At 42.0% G+C, this 19,333-nt stretch overlaps 1 protein-coding gene across 1 annotated transcript in view; it reads left to right on the top strand.

Annotated features, from left to right (window-relative positions):
* Window positions 1-19,333, top strand: part of LOC126391377 (uncharacterized) — a 54,943-nt gene that overhangs the window by 25,062 nt on the left and 10,548 nt on the right. The window contains exon 4 of the mRNA XM_050046091.1: window positions 9,272-9,369. Within this exon, the coding sequence (XP_049902048.1) occupies window positions 9,326-9,369 (44 nt within the window). The 5' untranslated portion in view covers window positions 9,272-9,325. The remainder of the gene's footprint in view (window positions 1-9,271; window positions 9,370-19,333) is intronic.

The following is a 19,333-nucleotide window of genomic DNA, read 5'->3' as shown; positions in this document are numbered from 1 at the left end:
TTTTTCTTTCTTGTGATCAGATTTATCTATTCATTTGATCGATTGTGAGGAGAGTGCATTTATGTAATAGTCTGCTCAGTGATGGAATTGTATAGTGTGAGATTGGGGGTAAGACCAGACAAGCACGTTGCTTCTTCTGACTCCTTTTCAGACATGAAATGTTATGATTTCGCGTTTGTCTCTGTTTTGTAGGGGTTTTTTTTCTTTCCTACAATATACTGTATTTTATTTTAACAGTACACAAACACGGACATGAGAAATACAGGACAGAGGATTAAAAGATGATGAAAACAGGCCGTACCATGTCCACAGGAAGGTTGAGGCTGAAAGGCAGCATCCACGGGGTAACGATCATGGGTGGTCAGGGAAGGTCCATCGAAGACATAGTTTCCTGGCAGATCGAAGCAAAGTCCACTCCAGTGCAAAGAAGCAGTCCAATGTAGATAGTCAGCTTGACTCCTTACCCTTTTGATATGTTCAATTAAGGGTCCCCAGATTTTAGAAAACTTGATGAGGGAGTTAGACAGAATGTACCGAATTTCTTCAAGATGTAGACAAGAAACCATGTCATTCAGCCATTTTGTAAAGCAAGGAGCGGAGCAGATATCCATTCTCGCAAAATAACCCTTTTTGCTATGACTATACCAAACATAAGAGCTTGCTGTAATGCAGGGGGAAGAGTCAAGGAGTAATCAAATCAGCCCAGGGACTTACAATTAAAAAATGTCTGCCCAGAAATTCCTGAGTTTGGGGCAAGACCAGAAAAGGTGACCTAAGGTCCCCACGCATGATTTACACTTGTCACATGTAGCAGACACAGAGTCTAATATTCTCTTCAATTTAGCCTTGGAGAACTGCAAGTGATGTGATCAGATTTTTCTTTTATTAACATTCATTGTACAGCGTGAACAATGGAAAAAGCCATTCTCAAAATGAGTAACATCTATGCATACAGTCAGTGTCTCAAAGAAAAAATAGCAGTAATAAGACAAAAGTAAATTAATAAAAGGACAAAATTGATTGTCCCACTTAAACGACCACCACACCTCCACCCTCAGGGGATCCAGCCCATCAACTCCTGATAATATTCATTTCAAAAACCTTTTAAGGTTCACTGAGACTGAGCTCCAGATCTCTATCATCCTCAACTCCTTCGCCACGTCTACACAGGCCGTCTACAGCACCGAGTACACCATATCTAGGTACATCAAATCCCAAACTCGAAAAGGAAGGGAAAGAAAGGGGCGGCTTCCAACACGCAGCAACAATTTTTTTGCTTTTTTGTAAGCCTGGCTAATAACGCTCTCTTTTTGATCAGTGTCAAGTCGAGCTTAGACGGATCATTTCGAATGAATAAAACAGACAAATGAGGCACGCTGATCTTAAATATATCAGAGAGGTTAGAGGCAACAATTTCTCAGGGTGTTGCCACTGGAGAACATTCCTAAAACATTTGAAAATAAGCACCCACTGCCTCTTTGAAGACAGAATACAAATCAGGTCAGAAATTGTTTTCATTAAACAAAGCTTCCTGGGTGTCATATACACTCGATGTATAACATTTACACTTCAAAATGTGTCGACATCATTTTTAAACCGTGCACTCTGCAACAAGAATTAGAAACTTTTTATAGAACGAGAGCTAAGTACACCATAAGGCTGTTGCAATCTGTGATCGCCATGCAACAGTAGCTTCAGTGTTGGTATGGATGGATGGATGGATGGATGGATGGATGAATGGATGGTCTGCTGAGTGTTGCACCCTTCCTCAACATGGGAAGTTTTCCCTGATACGCCTGCAACAACAGTTGACACAGAGTTGAACCTACAAGTTCAAAAAGTCAGATGTACAAACACTCACTCACTCCCTATGCATGTATGTACACCACTGATGTCGTATAGTAACCATACCAGCATATCATCACCTCATTGTCCCATGCAGTCTATAACATGATGCACGTCAGTGCGAATGAAAGCGGCAATTCACATCAGATAACACAAGCTCTTGTGCTGAGGGGAACTTGAAGGTTGACACAGTGCATGCATGGAGACCTGAGGCACATCATCCCTTTTCACTCCGCATCTACCTCCTTATAAATATAGCATCAATAGAGAGCCTGTCTGGTGTTTTGGGTGAGGAGAATGAAGCAACTCTACCTGAAGCCTCAGTGATCTTAGATGAATGGGGTGTCATTCAGGGAATAAGCAGGGCAGAGAGGGTGGATTTGATGCCAGGTGCTGCAGCTGCTGGTGAAGGCCGTTCCTCTCAGCCTCAATCACTTTCTAAAGCTTAACCTATCTCTGCGCTCCTCTGCACAGCTCGGTGGTGGAGCCTTTCATAAGCTCCTCCGCTCTTGTACAAAACTGTTTAACCTCTCTTGCAAAGAGGACTTAATGTACCGCTGGAAATATCTTGTATCAATCTTGAGTCTTCAATTATAGAAGAGAAATCTTAGTGTTGCTTCAGCGGAATTCAGCTAAAATCTTAAAAATGACACACCTTAATTGATTTTTTTTTTAATGATTGACACTTTGAAAACACATGATAGTAACATATAATCACAGGGAGACTCATGAAACTGCTTCTCATAGAGTGTCTTGATCGAACACAAGCACTGAAATATCTTAATGTGTCTTTAAAACATTTTGGTCACCTCTGACCACTTCTACACAGACACAGTTAAATACTATGAAGGTTAACAGCACAAATGTTAACTCGGAAACTTCAAAATGTTTTGGATGGATAGCAGTACAACAACAAACAGCCAGTATCATGCCAGCTAGTTTCACAGGAAAAGCTGCTAATGTTTTCCTAAGAGAATTATTTTTGACTGTGCACAGGTGGACCTATCAATCTAGTGTCTGTTTACATGGCTGCCAGATGTTAGCTACCGTGACCAAGAGCAATCCGTAACTTAGTGTTTTTCTTTCTTTTATTTTTTTTAGGGACCAATAGAGTCCTTGACTGAAGTCGTAGACAACCATTCTGTTGTCTTAGATGGCTTTTAGTATTTTTTTTATTAATTAATTAATTTATTTAGGGGGGGGGGTGTGTGTGTGTGTGTGTGTGTGTGTGTGTTGTTTCCTTTTATGGAGGTTATAAAGGGTGTTTTTTTTTTTTATGAAAGTGCTTTAGAGAGCTGTTGATTCAGCCATGTTCATTTTGGAGGCTGGAGTTTGTGGTATTGTTAAACTGTATTGTATTATACAGAGAGGTGTTCCTGTATTTTAGCCTACCCTCACAGGTATAGATGGAGTGGAACAAGTAACAGAAACAGGATCAAAATAACCTGCCTGAAGTTTGTATTTAATCCAGAATTGTTCTAATTATCTGCATTATTTTAGCTAGGGGTAACTAATAAACTGGCAACTGATGCAGACCTTATAGCAAGCAACTTTCCAAGCACTTCAGCTGTCACAGACAAATTTCCAATGTTGGAATAAACTCATGAGAGTTTTACCTCAGTTACTGAGGTCATTTGGTGTAACGTTGTCTTAAAACTCAGTCCGTGCTGTCTTAAGATTTTTTCTCATCTTGTTGTTCTGACAGTTTTTCATCCTCGCTCATGCAAATACTGAATACTGAAGTGTAATGACACGAACATTGTCAACAACCAGCAGCTGCACTCTCTCCTACACCAAACAGGAAACCAGGTGGCCTGTATACAGGGAGGGGACTCTGGTGAGGCACAAGAACGTGAACGTGAAGTCTTGGTTCTCTTGTACTGTGGAAGAGGTGGACAATGTTTAATTTAGAGTGCTTTCACACCTGCCCTGATTGGTTTGGTTCAATTGAACTCAAGTTCGTTTGCCCCCTAAGTGCAGTTCGTTTGAGCAAGTGTGAACACAGCAATCACATTTGGGTGCACACCAAAACAAGACCGAGACCTTCTTTAAGAGGTGGTCTTTATCTGGTTACAAAGGAACTCTGATGCGGTTCGTTTGTGGTGAGAACGTGTTCCAACCTCGATCCGAACCAACTGCAGTCACATGACACATTGTTTGGGTTAAACATGAGCATGTTACAGTCCTGGAGGATTATTAATGTGCACCTCCTCCTGTACTGCCTTAATATGCACATTCAGCACATCCAATGCATCAAAACATTGTTTTCTAGTTGGAGCCGCGCCTCGTTTTCAAACTGTATGGTTTGACTAAAATGAACAATGACAGCAATATAGTCCACGATGAGCAGCGCTAAAATCAACCTGCGTAGTTGTCCCTCCATTGTGACATTAGAAAGTGTCACATTTATCTTGCAAGTGAACTCTTCTTCAACGTTTGGTTTACTTCCTGGTTTGTTCCCGCATGGAAATTCTGACCAATCAAAAGCAGCTTTCTCACGCAAGGCATTTTATCTGGTCTGCTTGTAAATGCTGAAGTGAGAACATGAACCAACTCTAGGCAATTATGCAACTTTGTAACAAAATTAGTCCCTGATTCGGACCAAAGCAAGACAACTCTAGGTCACAAATACAGTTTATTTTTGTTGATTATATTGATGCTGAATTGACAAGAATACTGTCGAGATGTGATGCCTTTTATCTTGTATTTTTAGAGTTATGTGTTTTTGCAGACATGTAAGGAATTGTTACGTCATCATTTCTGAAGGTAGTTAATAATATTTTCCACCAGCAGCAGGATAGGAAATAACTTCAAAAGGAATCTAATTGTAGTCTTGCAAATTTTATCAGTTTAATTTTAACAGGATTTTGTAACACAGACAGTCCACTAACCTTGCAGGCAAAGAAACATTCCTGTTAGAGATCAGGTCAGGTTAATTCCACACATGGCGGAAGGGACAGGACAGGACAGGACATGACGAGACAAGACAGGGCAGCACAGGACAACACAGGAAAACAGCAGGTCAAAACACACTGCATCACTGAGCAGGACAGGACAGAACGGGACGAGCCTGGATGTCACAAGACAGGACTGGGACACAACAGAGCATTGCACATTTTAATGTGGTTGTTTCCTTTAGTTGCTGACTGTGGATGCTGTCAGCTGCAGCTGCCTCAGCTTAACAAACAGGAGCCATCCCACTTTCCATTGTTTAGTGCATTGCTGGAGATGAACACTAATTTCAGAAATAGTTTTAAGGTAAAACAACAACAGTTAGAGAAAGATTTCAGTGCTGTGCTTATCAGTGTTTGTTTTTCTCTGGGGACTGTGTTCTCCAGTCTGTGTTTCTTTAGCTGCCATGTTGTGCATGCTGATGCGTCTCTGTGCCTGCTGTAGGAGGACACGCCTGGGCTCCTCAGCAGTAAAACTGCGAGAAACTCAAGCAAGTTCTGTGTCTGACCATTGGTAGCATAAGTTTTAGCAATTTTTAATTGAGATTTTTCATTTTGTGTGGCCATTTCATTTTGAAATCACCAATTTTTTCCGTATTCGAGGTGGAAAAATAGTTCCAATGATGTTTATTTAATCCCTCAATGTGCAGTAGAGCTCCAGACATGAAATTCATGCTAACATAAAACGGAAATATTCTTTGATACACCCTCTCTGTGTCTTCTGTTGAAGGTTTTTTTGCATTATGGGGACCACTCTGTTCCCACTTGGTGTAATTTAATTACAGTGGACCTTGGCATACCCAGGCTGTGCCCACGCAGAGCGGTGCAGAATGCCAGCCGGGAACATCCTGTCTTAGGCGACAGGAACATCAGACGCGACAGATGGCTCATAAATCATGGAGGTGCGTGCACAGTGTCGATGGGAGGCCTTCCTCTGGAGAGCACACTGTGAGCAGGTGGGCAGAGGGAGCATCAGCTCAGCAACATGAGCCCTGGACGCATTACCACTCTGACTGGGTAACTGCCTGGTGTCACAGAGGCAGAATCGGGAGGGAGAACATGGAGGGGTGCAGCTTCCACTGTGTCACACTGTTCACTTCCAGTCGGCCTGTCTCTCAGCATTTTAAGGTGTGATTTCGTAGTGTGTAATAACTTTTATTTTGATTGTATCTGATTAGGATGGATCGGTTTAGAGCGGTGTTAGCATAGAGGTAAAAAAGTTTTTACAGTCTCATTTACACTGTGCACCATATGGCTCTCAGCTAACAAACTCCAGCCAATTGTTACATTAAAACTGATGTTGGATTTTGTTTCTCTGTGAATCTAACAAGGAAAAAAGCCAAACTAACACGGGTTGGACTTGATGCATTTTAATCAGGGCTCTTTTTTTTTTTTTTTTTTGGTGTGGTCCCTCACAGGGATTTATCAGTGCTTTTATTTATTGAAAACAAGTTTTATAAAAAAGGATAAAAAGTAATCAGTAACACACAAAAGACTTTTAAAATCACTCTTTACAGAGCAAAGACGCCATCCGTTGTTTTTGAGTTTGCTTAAAGTGACTCATAACCAGCAGCTCATTCAGATTTCTCTTTTTGTTCTTTTATTAAAAGCCACTTTATAAGTTGTTCTTCCTTGGGGCCCAAAATGTAAGGGCGTCCCCTGGCCTCCACCTGCAAAATGTCAGTCAAATTAACATATACCAACCAGGAAGAGGCTCAAAATGACCACAAAAAGATGAAAAACAACTCTAAAGAGTCACAAAATAACTACTAAAACAGCCAAAACAACCGACAGAGACACAAAATGACCAGATAGACCCTTGTCACAATGATGTCATTTTATTAGCTGGAGGCAAACACGAGTTGCTACCACAGGGCTGTAGGCTACATAGGAGTGCTAAAATGCCGTCTTGTTGTGTTATTGGGAGCCAGAATAGCCAGTCATGGCTCAAAACTTATATGTTATTACATTCCAGCTGCCACTGCCCGTCAACAAAATCAAAGACAACTATGGTATAATGCGATAGGACGGAAGGACTGGACGGAGGCGGTCATCAAAAATGCTCACATCTGCAGCACACACTTTATATCAGGTTAGGGAAAAAGTATTTCCTGTTGTAGGGATGAATAACATTATGTGTATCAAGAGTTACTGTATCATGTCCACCTCATCAGAAATTGGGGAGGTGTGAATAGGAATATTGGATTTCTTCATAAAGTGACCTTTTTAGGGGCGTCGGTGGCTTAGTGGTGGAGCAGGTGCCCCATGTATAAGGCTGTTGCCGCAGCGGCCCGGGTTCGGGTCCAGCCTGTGGCCCTTTGCTGCATGTCATCCCCTCTCTCTCTCCCCCTTTCACACTTAACTGTCCTATCCATTAAAGGCAAAAAATCTTTAAAGTGACCTTTTTAGCGCATTAGCTAATGTTAGCTTCGACAGCAAAACAAACTGGAGGAAACCGTTCAGCTGTTGTTCTCCTTTGTAAGTTTGGCATAGTAATCAACCACAACACCGGTCATACTGTATCATCTATCCACTGAGTGAGAGCATACGGGTCGGCCAGTCTGGTCCCATTGGTCAGTGTTTACTTATTCAAGTGACATCTGCGGTCCCGGAGAGTGAGTGACCTGACATGGTGCGTTCGTAAATTCAGTCTGAGGCTCTACATTAAAATGAGAGCCCTTTTGGTTGAAAAACAGAACGCTCTATTTCTACGTGAATTAACGAACAGCTAAGTTAATCGCACATTCACTCTGCTCGGCACTCTGAGAGTGCGGCACTCTGGATAACCAAACAGTACATTCTGACAGTGTTACAAATCTAACAACGGTCAAGTTTGTGCCAGAGTGCACTCTAGCACTTGGAATGAATATTTCCGAATGCACCACTCGCATCATCCTCCTATTGTCTACAACAAGCCAACAGAACTTGCTAGTTAGCGCTGGCTAACGTCTGTGGACAATTGTTTTGCCTCTGGCTAAGCCCCGCCCACCCAAAAACGTCACAGTTTACTAACAGTAAAAGGGTCTAGAAAGACACAATTAAACAAAAAATGCACAATGATGACAAAGAGAAACAAAACAACAACAAAAAAGAAGCAAAACCACCACAAAGTCTGTGTTTTGCAACATCATGCTCATGCTTAACTGTAGCAACTTCTTGCAGCACAAAACATTTTGATGTATTAAGAAATAAAATCCAAGGTAAAATCTTTTAAACCAGTCTTCTTCTTTAAGATGATGTATATATATTTCTGCGAAAGTTGTTTTAAACTGATTGTTATTCTTACTGTCAAGTAAAAGTTACATTGTTCACTCTGCAAGACTCATTAAGATGAACTCAAACCTCTGCTAAGATGAAGAGGAAAAGGTCACATAACTGTGATTAAGCAGTCTTTATTGTATTCCACATCAGTTCTCCACCCATGCTTGTAAAGAGCTTGACTCCATGCTTCAGGTTTCCCCACCACCACCATGTTTATTCATTTCTCATCTGTTGTGAGTTAATTAAGACACCGGCGCATTAATTGATCCTGATATGTTATTCATTCATAGGAAAAGTCATTTCCTTTGTGATTGCTAACTGCCTTGGCGTCTAATCAATGTTTTACTTTGCATTCACACACATGAAAGAGTTGCTGCTCCTGCAAGTGTACAGCCTTGTGCAGCAGGTGACAATATGCTACATAAATAAATCACAATCCTCTGCTGCATTGGAGCTTGTTTATTTGTCTTTCAGTCCACTTGAAAGGTGTGTGTGACTGACAGCAGACGCATCTCAAACCCCAATGACACAGAGCTGCTCGAGTGTGTCGTTAAGTACTGCCTACAGCTGCCTTCTCTTTGTCTTTCTTTTGCCATATTAATTAAAAATGCACAACAATCAGCTTAATCATATAAGAATAATAATGCCTGTAAAACAAATGATGTATTTATTATTTTTATGTGTTGCAATGCAGGTCACTCACTTGTAGCACAGTCTGGCATCTTGATGAGCGGATGACAACGTTAACGGCTGAAGTGGTGTTTTTGTTCCAAAACAAATAAGGTTTAAAAGCCAGACATTGCCAGCTGGCAAAGGACCAGCCCTGCAGATATATTATGGTCATTTAATTCTATCAGACAATAAATATCTTAGTTATTGCGCCTTTGAGCAAGGAGGACTTAATGAATATGTATGCAGCGTGGCATGTTAATTACACCAGGGTCAGATAGCATTTGCATATTATTAGTGTTTTCCAGGTTTGGACCTGCTGAGTGGGGTTTACTGCATCAGAACAGTTTTCTAGTGTCCAATAAGTTGTTGTTAAGTGAGGGATAAATTATTCCTCAAATACCACAGCATTGTGAAAAATGTAGGGCACTAATTGTTTTGCTTCTTGCCAAACTCAAGCTGTCTGTCGCTCAGGTGTAAAACAGGATGGATGTGAATTTAAGTGCAATCATCCAGGGTGAAATACTTCTTCTTTTTGTTAATAGGAATGAATCAGTCGGTCAAGTTGAGTGTTCAGGACAATCCATTGGTTCCAGTTGATGCTGAAGACCATGAGGGATCATCAAGACCTGAGAACCTACAGGTCAGTCAGCTACTGTTTATGATCCCGTCTGCCAAAAACAAATTTTTCATGACACTGTAGTGATCTTAGAGCCACTGTAATGAGCTCAGGAAGGTTACTAGAAACCTCACATGCATTACACCTGCTTGATCAGTGGGGTCACCAGGCAAGAAAGGCAACAGCCACTAAAATATTCAAGATGATTTCAATTGGTGACAGAGGAAAGCCTTTGATAACCGGATATATGGCTAGATAAACAGACTGACAGATGAATTGATGAATAATACACTAACAGACTCTATAAGTGAGATTGATTCCTTCTCAGATCAATGCTTCTCATACTTACCTTGATGTGAAAGTGCAGGTATCGCCATTCTGAATCAGAGCACATCACCGGCTCTCTCCAGGGAACCCCGCTCTTCAGTGTAAAAAAGACTAGCTGAAATATTCAACATTAACTCCACTTGAAGCCAATGTCACTGGTTCTCCCTTCTCCAGCTGGCTTGCAATGCATACACTTAGACTCCTGTGTTTGCATACTAATGCCTGTGTGCTAAACACCTTTCCATCACTCCTCTGATGAAATCTCTCGGCGCACAGATCCACAGTTGTTTGAATTGTTTGTTTGGAGTTTATTATTCGCTTGTTAATGAAACACAAATGCACACAGCATCTTGAAATGAAGTGTGGCGTGCTGTCGAACTCAGTCTGTAACCCAGAATAGTGACATCAAAACTGTAAAATCTCCAATGGCAGCTTATCACTTTGAAAGAGGAATGTGGATTGAAATTCTGCAAAACAAAGAGGCATGGTGGATGATTTTTAGCACAGATTTTAAAGCAACAGTCAACTATAAGCCACAATAGCGGTGTGGCTCTGAGGATGGTCATTTGGTCGGTACGGTACTTTGATCCAGACTCAAATATCTCAACGAGTATTGGATGGATTGCCCTCAAGCATCACCATGAGGTTGACATTTGTGGTTGCATCGCCATGACATATGGTACAGACACTTCTTATCTTTCATCTAGCGCCATCATCAGGTCAAACTTCAATTTGTTCAGTACATTGGTTTATAAGAAAATACCATAGACTTTATAAGATAATGGACCTAGCTACTGTGACGTCACCCATTGTGAACTCAAGTTATAAAGCACTGAGTTTGGCATCTCAGCCGTCGCCTTCTTGAAGTGTATAACCTTTAGTTTATGTACAGCTGAGGGTAAGAAAGGCTAAGATGTAGTGAGAAAATATGGATGATTTAGTATTCCATAGCCCTGACCCAATTAAATCAAACCAACATCACTGTTGTTAACAACCAGCAGTTCTGACTCTTCCATACCTGCCAACATTAGGCTGTGAATAAGAGAGAGATTTTCTGGGGTGTTGTCAAATGGCTTCCCTCAACGCCCTGCCCCCACATAACCCTGCTACAGATGAACATAATAAGTACCTGTTGTCTTCCTCTGGAACTGTGAAAGACGACCACATCACGACATGTTTTGCCCTCTTGACAGCGTGCTGCAGTTGTTCTTCTTCTCTGTGTTTATTTGCGGCTCGCAAACAGAGTTTAAAGGTACATGTGCTGCCACCCACTGTGTCGGGTGTGTAGATGCTGCCCATGTTAAGTAAATGAAAGCAGTCTAGCTTCATATTATTGTCACTATTTATCGGCTATAATCTTAATTATCGGAATAATGCATAATTGCGTCGCCATCCATGGCTCCTACACACTCATCAACTTTGCGGATGATACAACCGTTGTGGGACTGATCAGCAACAACAATGAGGCACCATACAGGGAAGAGGTCCAGGCGCTGGCGGCCTGGTGCAGTGACAACCACCTCAACCTCAACACCAGGAAGACAAAAAAGAAAAAAAGAAATCATCATTGATTTCCGGAAGTCGAGGACCACACTGCGCTCAGGCCTGAGCATCAATGGGGAAGAGGTGGAGTGTGTCGCAAACTTCAAGTTCCTCGGACTGCACATCTCGGAGGACCTGGGCTGGACTATGAACACCACCCACATTATCAAAAGGGCCCAGCAGCGTCTCTTTTTTCTGAGAACGCTGAGGAGGAACAAGCTCCCTCCACCTCTGCTGAGGAACTTCTACCACTGCACAGTAGAGAGTGTCCGGATCTATGGATGTACGGTGTGGTATGCCAGCAGCACCGCATCAGAGAAGAAAGACTGCTCAGTGGATCATCGGCTCCCCACTCCCAAGCCTAGGTGAGATCTACTCAAGCCGTCTCCTCCGACGAGCCGCAAAGATCCAGAATGACCCCGCCCACCCAGGACACTCTCTGTTCACCAGCCTCCCCTCTGGCAGGCTGATAGGAGCCCACACCAGCAGACTAAAACACAGCTTCTTCCCTGTGGCTGTGAAGAGACTGCTGCAGGAACCATGAACACCCCCCACGTGTATATGTCCACATTGTTGAGCCACAAAAGCACCTTCCTCCTGAGGTCACTCTTGTCATGGGATGTTGAATTTGAGGGAGGAGAAATTTTTCATTCAGCACTTATCAGTCAGTTTAAACTACCGAGTATAATTTTGCTGTTTGCAATACTGTTGAATGATGAAAAGCAATTGACATCTTTTCTTTTTTTTAATGTGAGGGTAATTTGAAATGCTTTATCATACAGTGACTGCCAAAGTGGGTGCTGTGATTAGCCTCCATTTTAAGGCATCATACACAAAGTTCACTCAGCAATCAAGGTCTGCTCTCTGTCTTTGGTGTTCCTTTGTTTAGTTGTGTTTTTTCTTTTGTTACCACAGCTAGTCTCTTTTGTTTCTTTTGTTTGTTTCCACAAATACAAGCTTGTGGTGAACAAGTTGCCATATTGAAGTGCTGATTTGAAATGCTTTTTTTTTTTCCTGTCAGGACGTTTTGTGTTTTTTTTTTTTCAAGGCTGAAGCAATTTACCACAACAAACACCTGATTACAAATGAGAGGCATGTGGGAGTATTGTAGTAGAGTAACTTGTTTCAGCCGTTTAGACTTTAATTAATGTCATTATGTTTTCCACAGTTGTCTGATTGGGGGACTGTGGCCATGCAGGTTTTACATCATTAATGTTGGTATCAGAAGGCGTAGCTCCGTGTATTGGTGTCATTCCTCTCTCTCAAATCATATTTCGCTTTCCCTGCATCTTTGCTTATGGAAATTCAAACCGAGTCAATTAAACGCTTCAGTAAACAAGTATGATGTTGTAGCATATTAAAGGAGGCCAAAGGTAATGCATTGTAACCGTAGTGCTGAGAGTCTGTGCTCGACTACTGCTGTAGTATCAGTACTGTGAATAACTGTTGTCACCCAACATCTATAAATAAATAAAAACATAACATAAAACACTTCAGGAGCTGGAGGAAGACAAAGTTAGAGAGCACTCTTTGGTTGAGAGGGTCCTTGTGTCTCTAAGGGCGCAATCACACCAGGATAGTCCGGGGGACTTGGTTTAATTGGGCGGGGAATGCCGAAAAAATTTCACACCTTCATTTCGTTCGTTTCACTTTCACACTGCCCCTTTCAAAGCGGACCAAACCGCCTGGACAACGTCACGCAGTTACAACAGCTGCTCGTTTATGGGCGGTATTGCACGAAACGACCACTGACCAGGAAGAGCAAAAGCATGAGGAAGAAGAAAACCCGGCTTATCAATTGACCAGAACTGAAAACGGAAATCCATTGCGAGTAGCCACAAGCAACTGCGATATATAGTCTTATGACCATACATCAATAAGCGCCCGCGCCTCCTCACTACTCCATCTCTGTCTGCGAGACATTTTCCAACTTTTTCTTTTTTTACCTCTGCTTCTCCCGGTTCACGCTGTTGGCTTGTTTTTTTTTTTCTTTCTACCCAAAATGCACTGCGTTCTACGTCACTTCCTCTCTTTGGTTCGCTGGATAGTCCGTTTGCATTTCCCACTGTAAGCAAACCGCACCGGGGTTCACTTGCAAGTGAACCGAGACCCCCAGTTTTCAAGCGGACCAGGGTTCACTTGTTTGGTCCACACCAGAGTTCGAAAGAGCATTCACGCCACTCCAAACGAACCGAAGTATTCGTGGAAGCAGACCAAATAGTGCCAGTGTGAATGTGTCTCTGAGGCATCAGGTAAGTAGATATTTCTCCATTTTGATGACCTCATAGTTATGGCCAGCCTTCCAGAGCAGGCCATGTTTCACACTTTATAGTTGACCTTGCACCTGCAGTCTCACTTGGAGTGGATCTTCCCCTCCCCCAGCCTGCAGAGGTTATATCAAGGTTTGGATGGGGCTATGTTGTACACCACAGGCAGCAAAAACTGTAACGTAAATGTATAACCTAACACAACCCCACAGCATGAAGCATTGCAGCAACTTCCTGTCAAACGGCCCCAGGTGGTCAAATTGACCTACGGGGTTAGCTATGTAAAATCCCTTTGATTTCGTCATAAGTCAACACTGTGTAGCAGATGTACATTTGGTCTTTGTTAATGCTCAGTGATGTTGTTATTGTCGTTGTCTTTAACAACACCATCAGAGCAGCTTTAAGTACAGGTCTTTCAACAGCATTGACATTTCCTGTCAGCACAAATAACACATTGCTCAATGAAGCCGTGGTTGTTCCTGGAGTAGATTTCCGCTGGATTTGCAGTACTGTCTCCGTTCACCGCGAGGATGCTGGCCAATTAAAAACTGAAAATCTGTGTTATTCAGCAAAACCAAATGACTGTTGACTGCTGTGCAGAAGCCGGCAGTGAGGAGGACTGAACTTCCTCTGAAAAGTTTAGGGGTTAGCTTCCAGATGGTCGACAGATCTGTTTAATGCACCGTGGGGGTGGATGTGACTACGGCTGCAATAAAATTACACTAGTCACATATGATTTTTAATAAGCATTACTATACAGCTGTTTTTAAGGTACACTTTACAGACTAGACCATAGTGTTTAGAATACATGATTAATACTTTTCATTGTCCTAGAAATGTTTAATTACCTTAAAGTTACCCTTGTTAAAGTATTAAACGGGTACCCCACTGATTTTACACATCAAAGTTTACAGGTCTGGGGAGTATTACTGAATGTGTGAATAAAAAAGTTGTATAGACAGTCAGGATTTATGGAAACGCCCACAAACGTCACATCCTTTTATGCCAAACCTGAAAACAAAGCAGTCGTTACCATGCTGAAAAGTTGCTGTGTGGCTGTCTGCACATTAAATAAACCTAAACTTCCAGATTTAGAGGGTATTTTTCAACCTAGACCCCATTTTCACATGTTTTTTGTGTCTAAGTGACTAATGGGAACAAGATTTTTTGAAATCGGTCCAGTATTAAGCGAGAGCAGCAGCCAGGCTTCAATTTAAACATCGGCCATGTTCATTATTAACAGGACCCCTACAGAGATAGACCTTTTTGTTAAAGAGTAAGATCCTCTTTGTTTAACTAAAAACAGCCCCAAAATCGCTGTTGTCTAACCCACCAGACTCTGTTTAAATAAACAATAATTTTATCATCATGAAATACACTTTATTCAAAGTCAACAGCAACAACGGAGAGTCGGACTTTCGCCACTTTAACTTTTGCCCTGTGTTTCCCCCTGATGCTGCCGGGCGCCGTTAAACTATAATGGCAACTGGCCGCGTATCATGCCGACGTTAAAGGACGTCTTTTTTCGTTGGTTTCTGACGCCGCAAGTCACTGCCCAAGCGGCAGAATTCGACAACTTTGGAGTGAGACCGTGCTCATAGTTCTTGAGGTTTCAAATCCCTGCGTGACAATGTTGAAGCACATCATCAAACCATAGGCTAAAGGCATTAAGTAATGTTAGCGCTGCTGTACTGTCTCTTAATGTGCATGGAATTTACTAAAACATGCTAGTCTAATACATCAAAGTGTTAATGGCTGTAGGGTAATGATGCCATGGTAAGATTAATTAATCATATCTGTGGTACATGTAATAGTGTCTGTAAATTTTAGGATTTGGAGGTAGAAAAAAAGACGTGAGCTAAACAGATTTTTGTAGCCTGCTCCTCATCTCAGTTTTAGGCTAGCGGTTTGAGGCACAACATTAGCCGCTACTAGCTTAACAAACCCAGAATTTCCAACCGAATTGTTGATGATTAGATGCACTGTGGGTAATGTATGTAGGCAACAAGCAAGGTGGAGGGCATACACATCCAAAGAACCTCTACGGGTGCTGGATCAAAAAATCAAACTAATGCAAGAAGCACACAGGAGATCCGCACACTGTATTAAAAGCTCCCAGTAATTTTAATTGTGCAACGTTTCGATCTAACAGAGATCTTTGTCGGGTGTTTTGAAAACACCATCACAGTATTTTTTGTTCTGCTTTGTGATTGTGATTTCAGTGTGCGGATCTCCCGTCTGGTTCTTGTTTAATGTATGTAAGTGCCAGGTTTTGAGAGGCAAAATTGTCGCAGGGTGTCCTGCATCAATTTTGATTTTTTTTCTTCAACTATCCATCATGAGTCCAACAGTGTTAAGAGGAGTGAAGTACTCTTTTAGAGAATGACAAAATTCTTAGTAAACTAACAGTCAGTTTACTCTGAATTTCTACATGACGAGGAACCACAAAAGTGTATCACATCTATAATTTTATTGGGAAATGATTTTTTCAAGTTCATTTCATTTTCATGGTGTCTAAGCGGTAAAACGCCATGCAGTGCCAGGTCTAGAGGCAGAGGGGCAGGTGGGTGCTGACAGAGACGGGTGCACAGACACCATGCACAGAGGGAAGGAGCCAAGACCTGCCAAGCATACACAGATACCGGCAAGCCCCCAAATGACACAACATATGGAGTACAGCTGAAAAAATCCCTCCACCCTCTTCCCGCCCGCCACCATCTCATCCTCTTTTCCTGCCGCACAGCAGCTCTGTGAAAAACAGGCACTAAAGCTGTGATAGCGAGTGGAAAATTTGAATATCTATTTTTGTAACAATGGCAACCATGTTAGGCGTTCTCAGAAGACATGCTAAATCGTAGTCCCTCTGTTGAAAACATCTAATTCTGTATAATAAGGGAATCAGTGGAGCTTGTAAGGCAATAACATTTTTCCCTGCAGTATCAAAGCCTGCAAGGTGATACCTGAATACTTGTGAAGACAGAGGGAGAGTTAGGAAAAGCAGAATGTGAGCGCTGTAATTTGTGACGGACGTTTCTCCTGATGCGATCAATTCAGTCGATGTGTTGCCCTCTGTAACAGCTGCCCACCTCTTATTAATGAGGGAGAGGCCAATTACTGGCGCGACCACCTTCCACGTCTTCATTAGAGGCACACGCCTTGTCTGCAGGCCAAAAGGGAGACAATGGAAGGAGCGCTTGACCTTGACTCTCCACCACTTCACTCTCGTCAAGGCAGATTGCGACAACACAAAAAAAATATATCAGCCTGTCTTTGCTGGCGAAAGAAATATTTGTCAGCTTCTCAGTGAGATAGATGTGACGGAGGAATCAAGGCATGGCAGCAATCTCCGGCATCAGCCATCACAGGCTAAGAGCTCTCTGTCTATGTCAGTTTTCTCTCTGCCGTTCTAGGCTTCATTTTCTCCTTCCTCTTTGCTGCCTTCCCTCACTGTGCCACTTGGTTCAGCTCCATTATAAAAGCCTCCAAAACTTTTACCACCTACCACAGCAGCAGCATGGCTATGACTGCAGGGCATGACCAGATGTGCAGCGGATCAGACCGGCGCCACCAGCAGGCCCTACACCCACAGACATTTAGATGATTCACAGGATGTCACAGCCAGCAAATACACTGCTTCTGGCTTCCCAGTTGTGGGGCATTCCAAGCTGATTGAGGTCCAAGTGACTTCCACGCTGCTGACTCGCTCACGGGAGTTCATCGTCTCTCTTCTGCAAAACCAGAAATGGGATTCATCCCGAAATCTTGCCTGAATGCTAATCTGAGTTTTACAGATGGCACATTATGTAATCATGATATTGTTTTTTTGATGGCAGATAATGAATTCAATGCCAAGATGTGACACCATTATGACCACTTACAGTATTCATCACTGATGTCTTTTGTGGGGGAGAAGCGCCTGTCGCCATCTGTCATCCCCCACAATCACACTACGTATAGGATGGGTATCATGAGAATATGGAAAAAGTTTAAAGTGTTGGATCTTGTAGACCAGGGTTCCTGTATGCATCATCCATTTGCTGCTTGTCTGCTTTTTATTATGTTGTCTCCTGTGTCTGGTGTGCCAAAGACAAATTTTCACCCTAGGGGACAGTGAAGATCTATTTTATTCTATCCTATTCTATTCTGTTCTGTTCTATTTCAATGGCGACTATGCTACAAATCAGGGTAGTTGGAAGTAGACGGTGTCGTTTTACGCCAGACTATCTTACATGTTGTTAAATGTAATGGTGGTTTATTGCCTGCATTAGACTGGCTGTATTAAGATGTTTTAATAGTTAGTAATAGTTAGTTTAGTAGTTTAATTTCACAACAGAGGCAAAGAATGCTGAGACTTAAGGTAAACACTATCGTTACCTGGTTGTCCAAGAAGGGCGATGAGGAAGACGTGACGCTGCTCTGCAGGATGCCTGATTTGCGTGCGGCTGCCACAAGGGAAGTTGAAGAGGAAGGGGCATGGGCTTGACTCAAAGCACACTTTTAATTGAGAATGATGTCATGGGCCAAATTTAAAATCTAAAATATAACATTTTTAAAAAGAAATGGTTACACCACTACTAACAGAAGAAAATGAAATGTATTTCTCGTCTGCACTTCACCTAAAATAACTCAGTCTCAGCATCTCTTTGTTGGCTTCATGTTCGCAGTTCAACAGGATGCACCAATCCATAGCAATTATCACCTCCATATATGGCAGTCACTGGCTATTCATGGGCAGGGATGTAAGCTAATTGCTGACTAGCGTTAGTGCACTGTCAGTGTACGCTTGATTGGCATTCATGAACATACACATGTGCGTCCATTAATCCGGTGTAGGTTTTTCGTACCAAGGGTTTGTTATGAGCAAATCTACTCACAGATTTACCCACATTTCATGAATGAGACCAAACCAGTTTTGTTGTTTGCTGGTCTCGTTTGCAGTGGTATGCAGCTTAGCATTTGTCTCACCTAAATGAGATGCCAGCCACTGTCACTGTACATTTTCTTCTGGCAAGTGGGCTAATAATTGGGGATGCATCGACATGGATTTTTTCAACCGATACTGATAACCAATAATTATATGCTTCTCATGGCCAATAACTGATACCATAACCAATAATTTCACATTTTTGTATTTTAAAAAGAAGTGTATAACCGTTATGCAAACATGAGGGTAAGAAAGGCTAAGATGTAGTGAGAAAATAATAAGCTTATCTAATAACAGTGTCGAGCCTTTTAAAAGCTTGGTGTTGGATGTAAGCCGCTGCTGCTAATTAGCTCGAGCTAACACTCTGGAGACGGTCGTTTAGCACTGCGTCTAACCTGTGTCAGGCGGTTAAAGATCAGACCCTCCGCATGTCCTGTCGTCTTCCTCTGAAACTGTGAAAGACGTCCACACCGTGACATGTTTTGCCCTCTAGACAGTGTTCTGTGAAAGCAGTCTGGCTTCGTATTATGGGGGCTATATATTGGCTATAATTTTATTTATTGAAATAAAGCATAATTATAAAAATGTCCCTTGTGTCTATTATTGGCCGATAATTTATCGGCCCGATATATATCGTGCATCCCTACTAATAATTTTGAGTAAAAACTCATAATAAACAAAAGATAGTCCTCAGGGTCTTTTAAGCTGAAACGAATCTCAAAATCCACTGCCTAGATAAAGATGTCTTCAGGCACTAAAAAGACAGATGCTCAAATGATAACTAGGATCCTGCATTGTACAGTGGCTCATAAAACTACACAGTGACAATAAAAATAAAATGAAGTCCTGAGATAGTATAGAAAGTAAAACTAATGATAGGAAGGGGAAGGAGAAGGGGAATTACTGCCTTATTTGTTATTATTGTTAT

This window comes from Epinephelus moara, chromosome 6 (genome assembly GCF_006386435.1).
Source record: "Epinephelus moara isolate mb chromosome 6, YSFRI_EMoa_1.0, whole genome shotgun sequence".
NCBI classification, from domain to species: Eukaryota; Metazoa; Chordata; class Actinopteri; order Perciformes; family Serranidae; genus Epinephelus; species Epinephelus moara.
The sequence above is the reverse complement of the archived record's forward strand: the minus strand, read 5'-3'. Positions and strand labels throughout refer to the sequence as shown.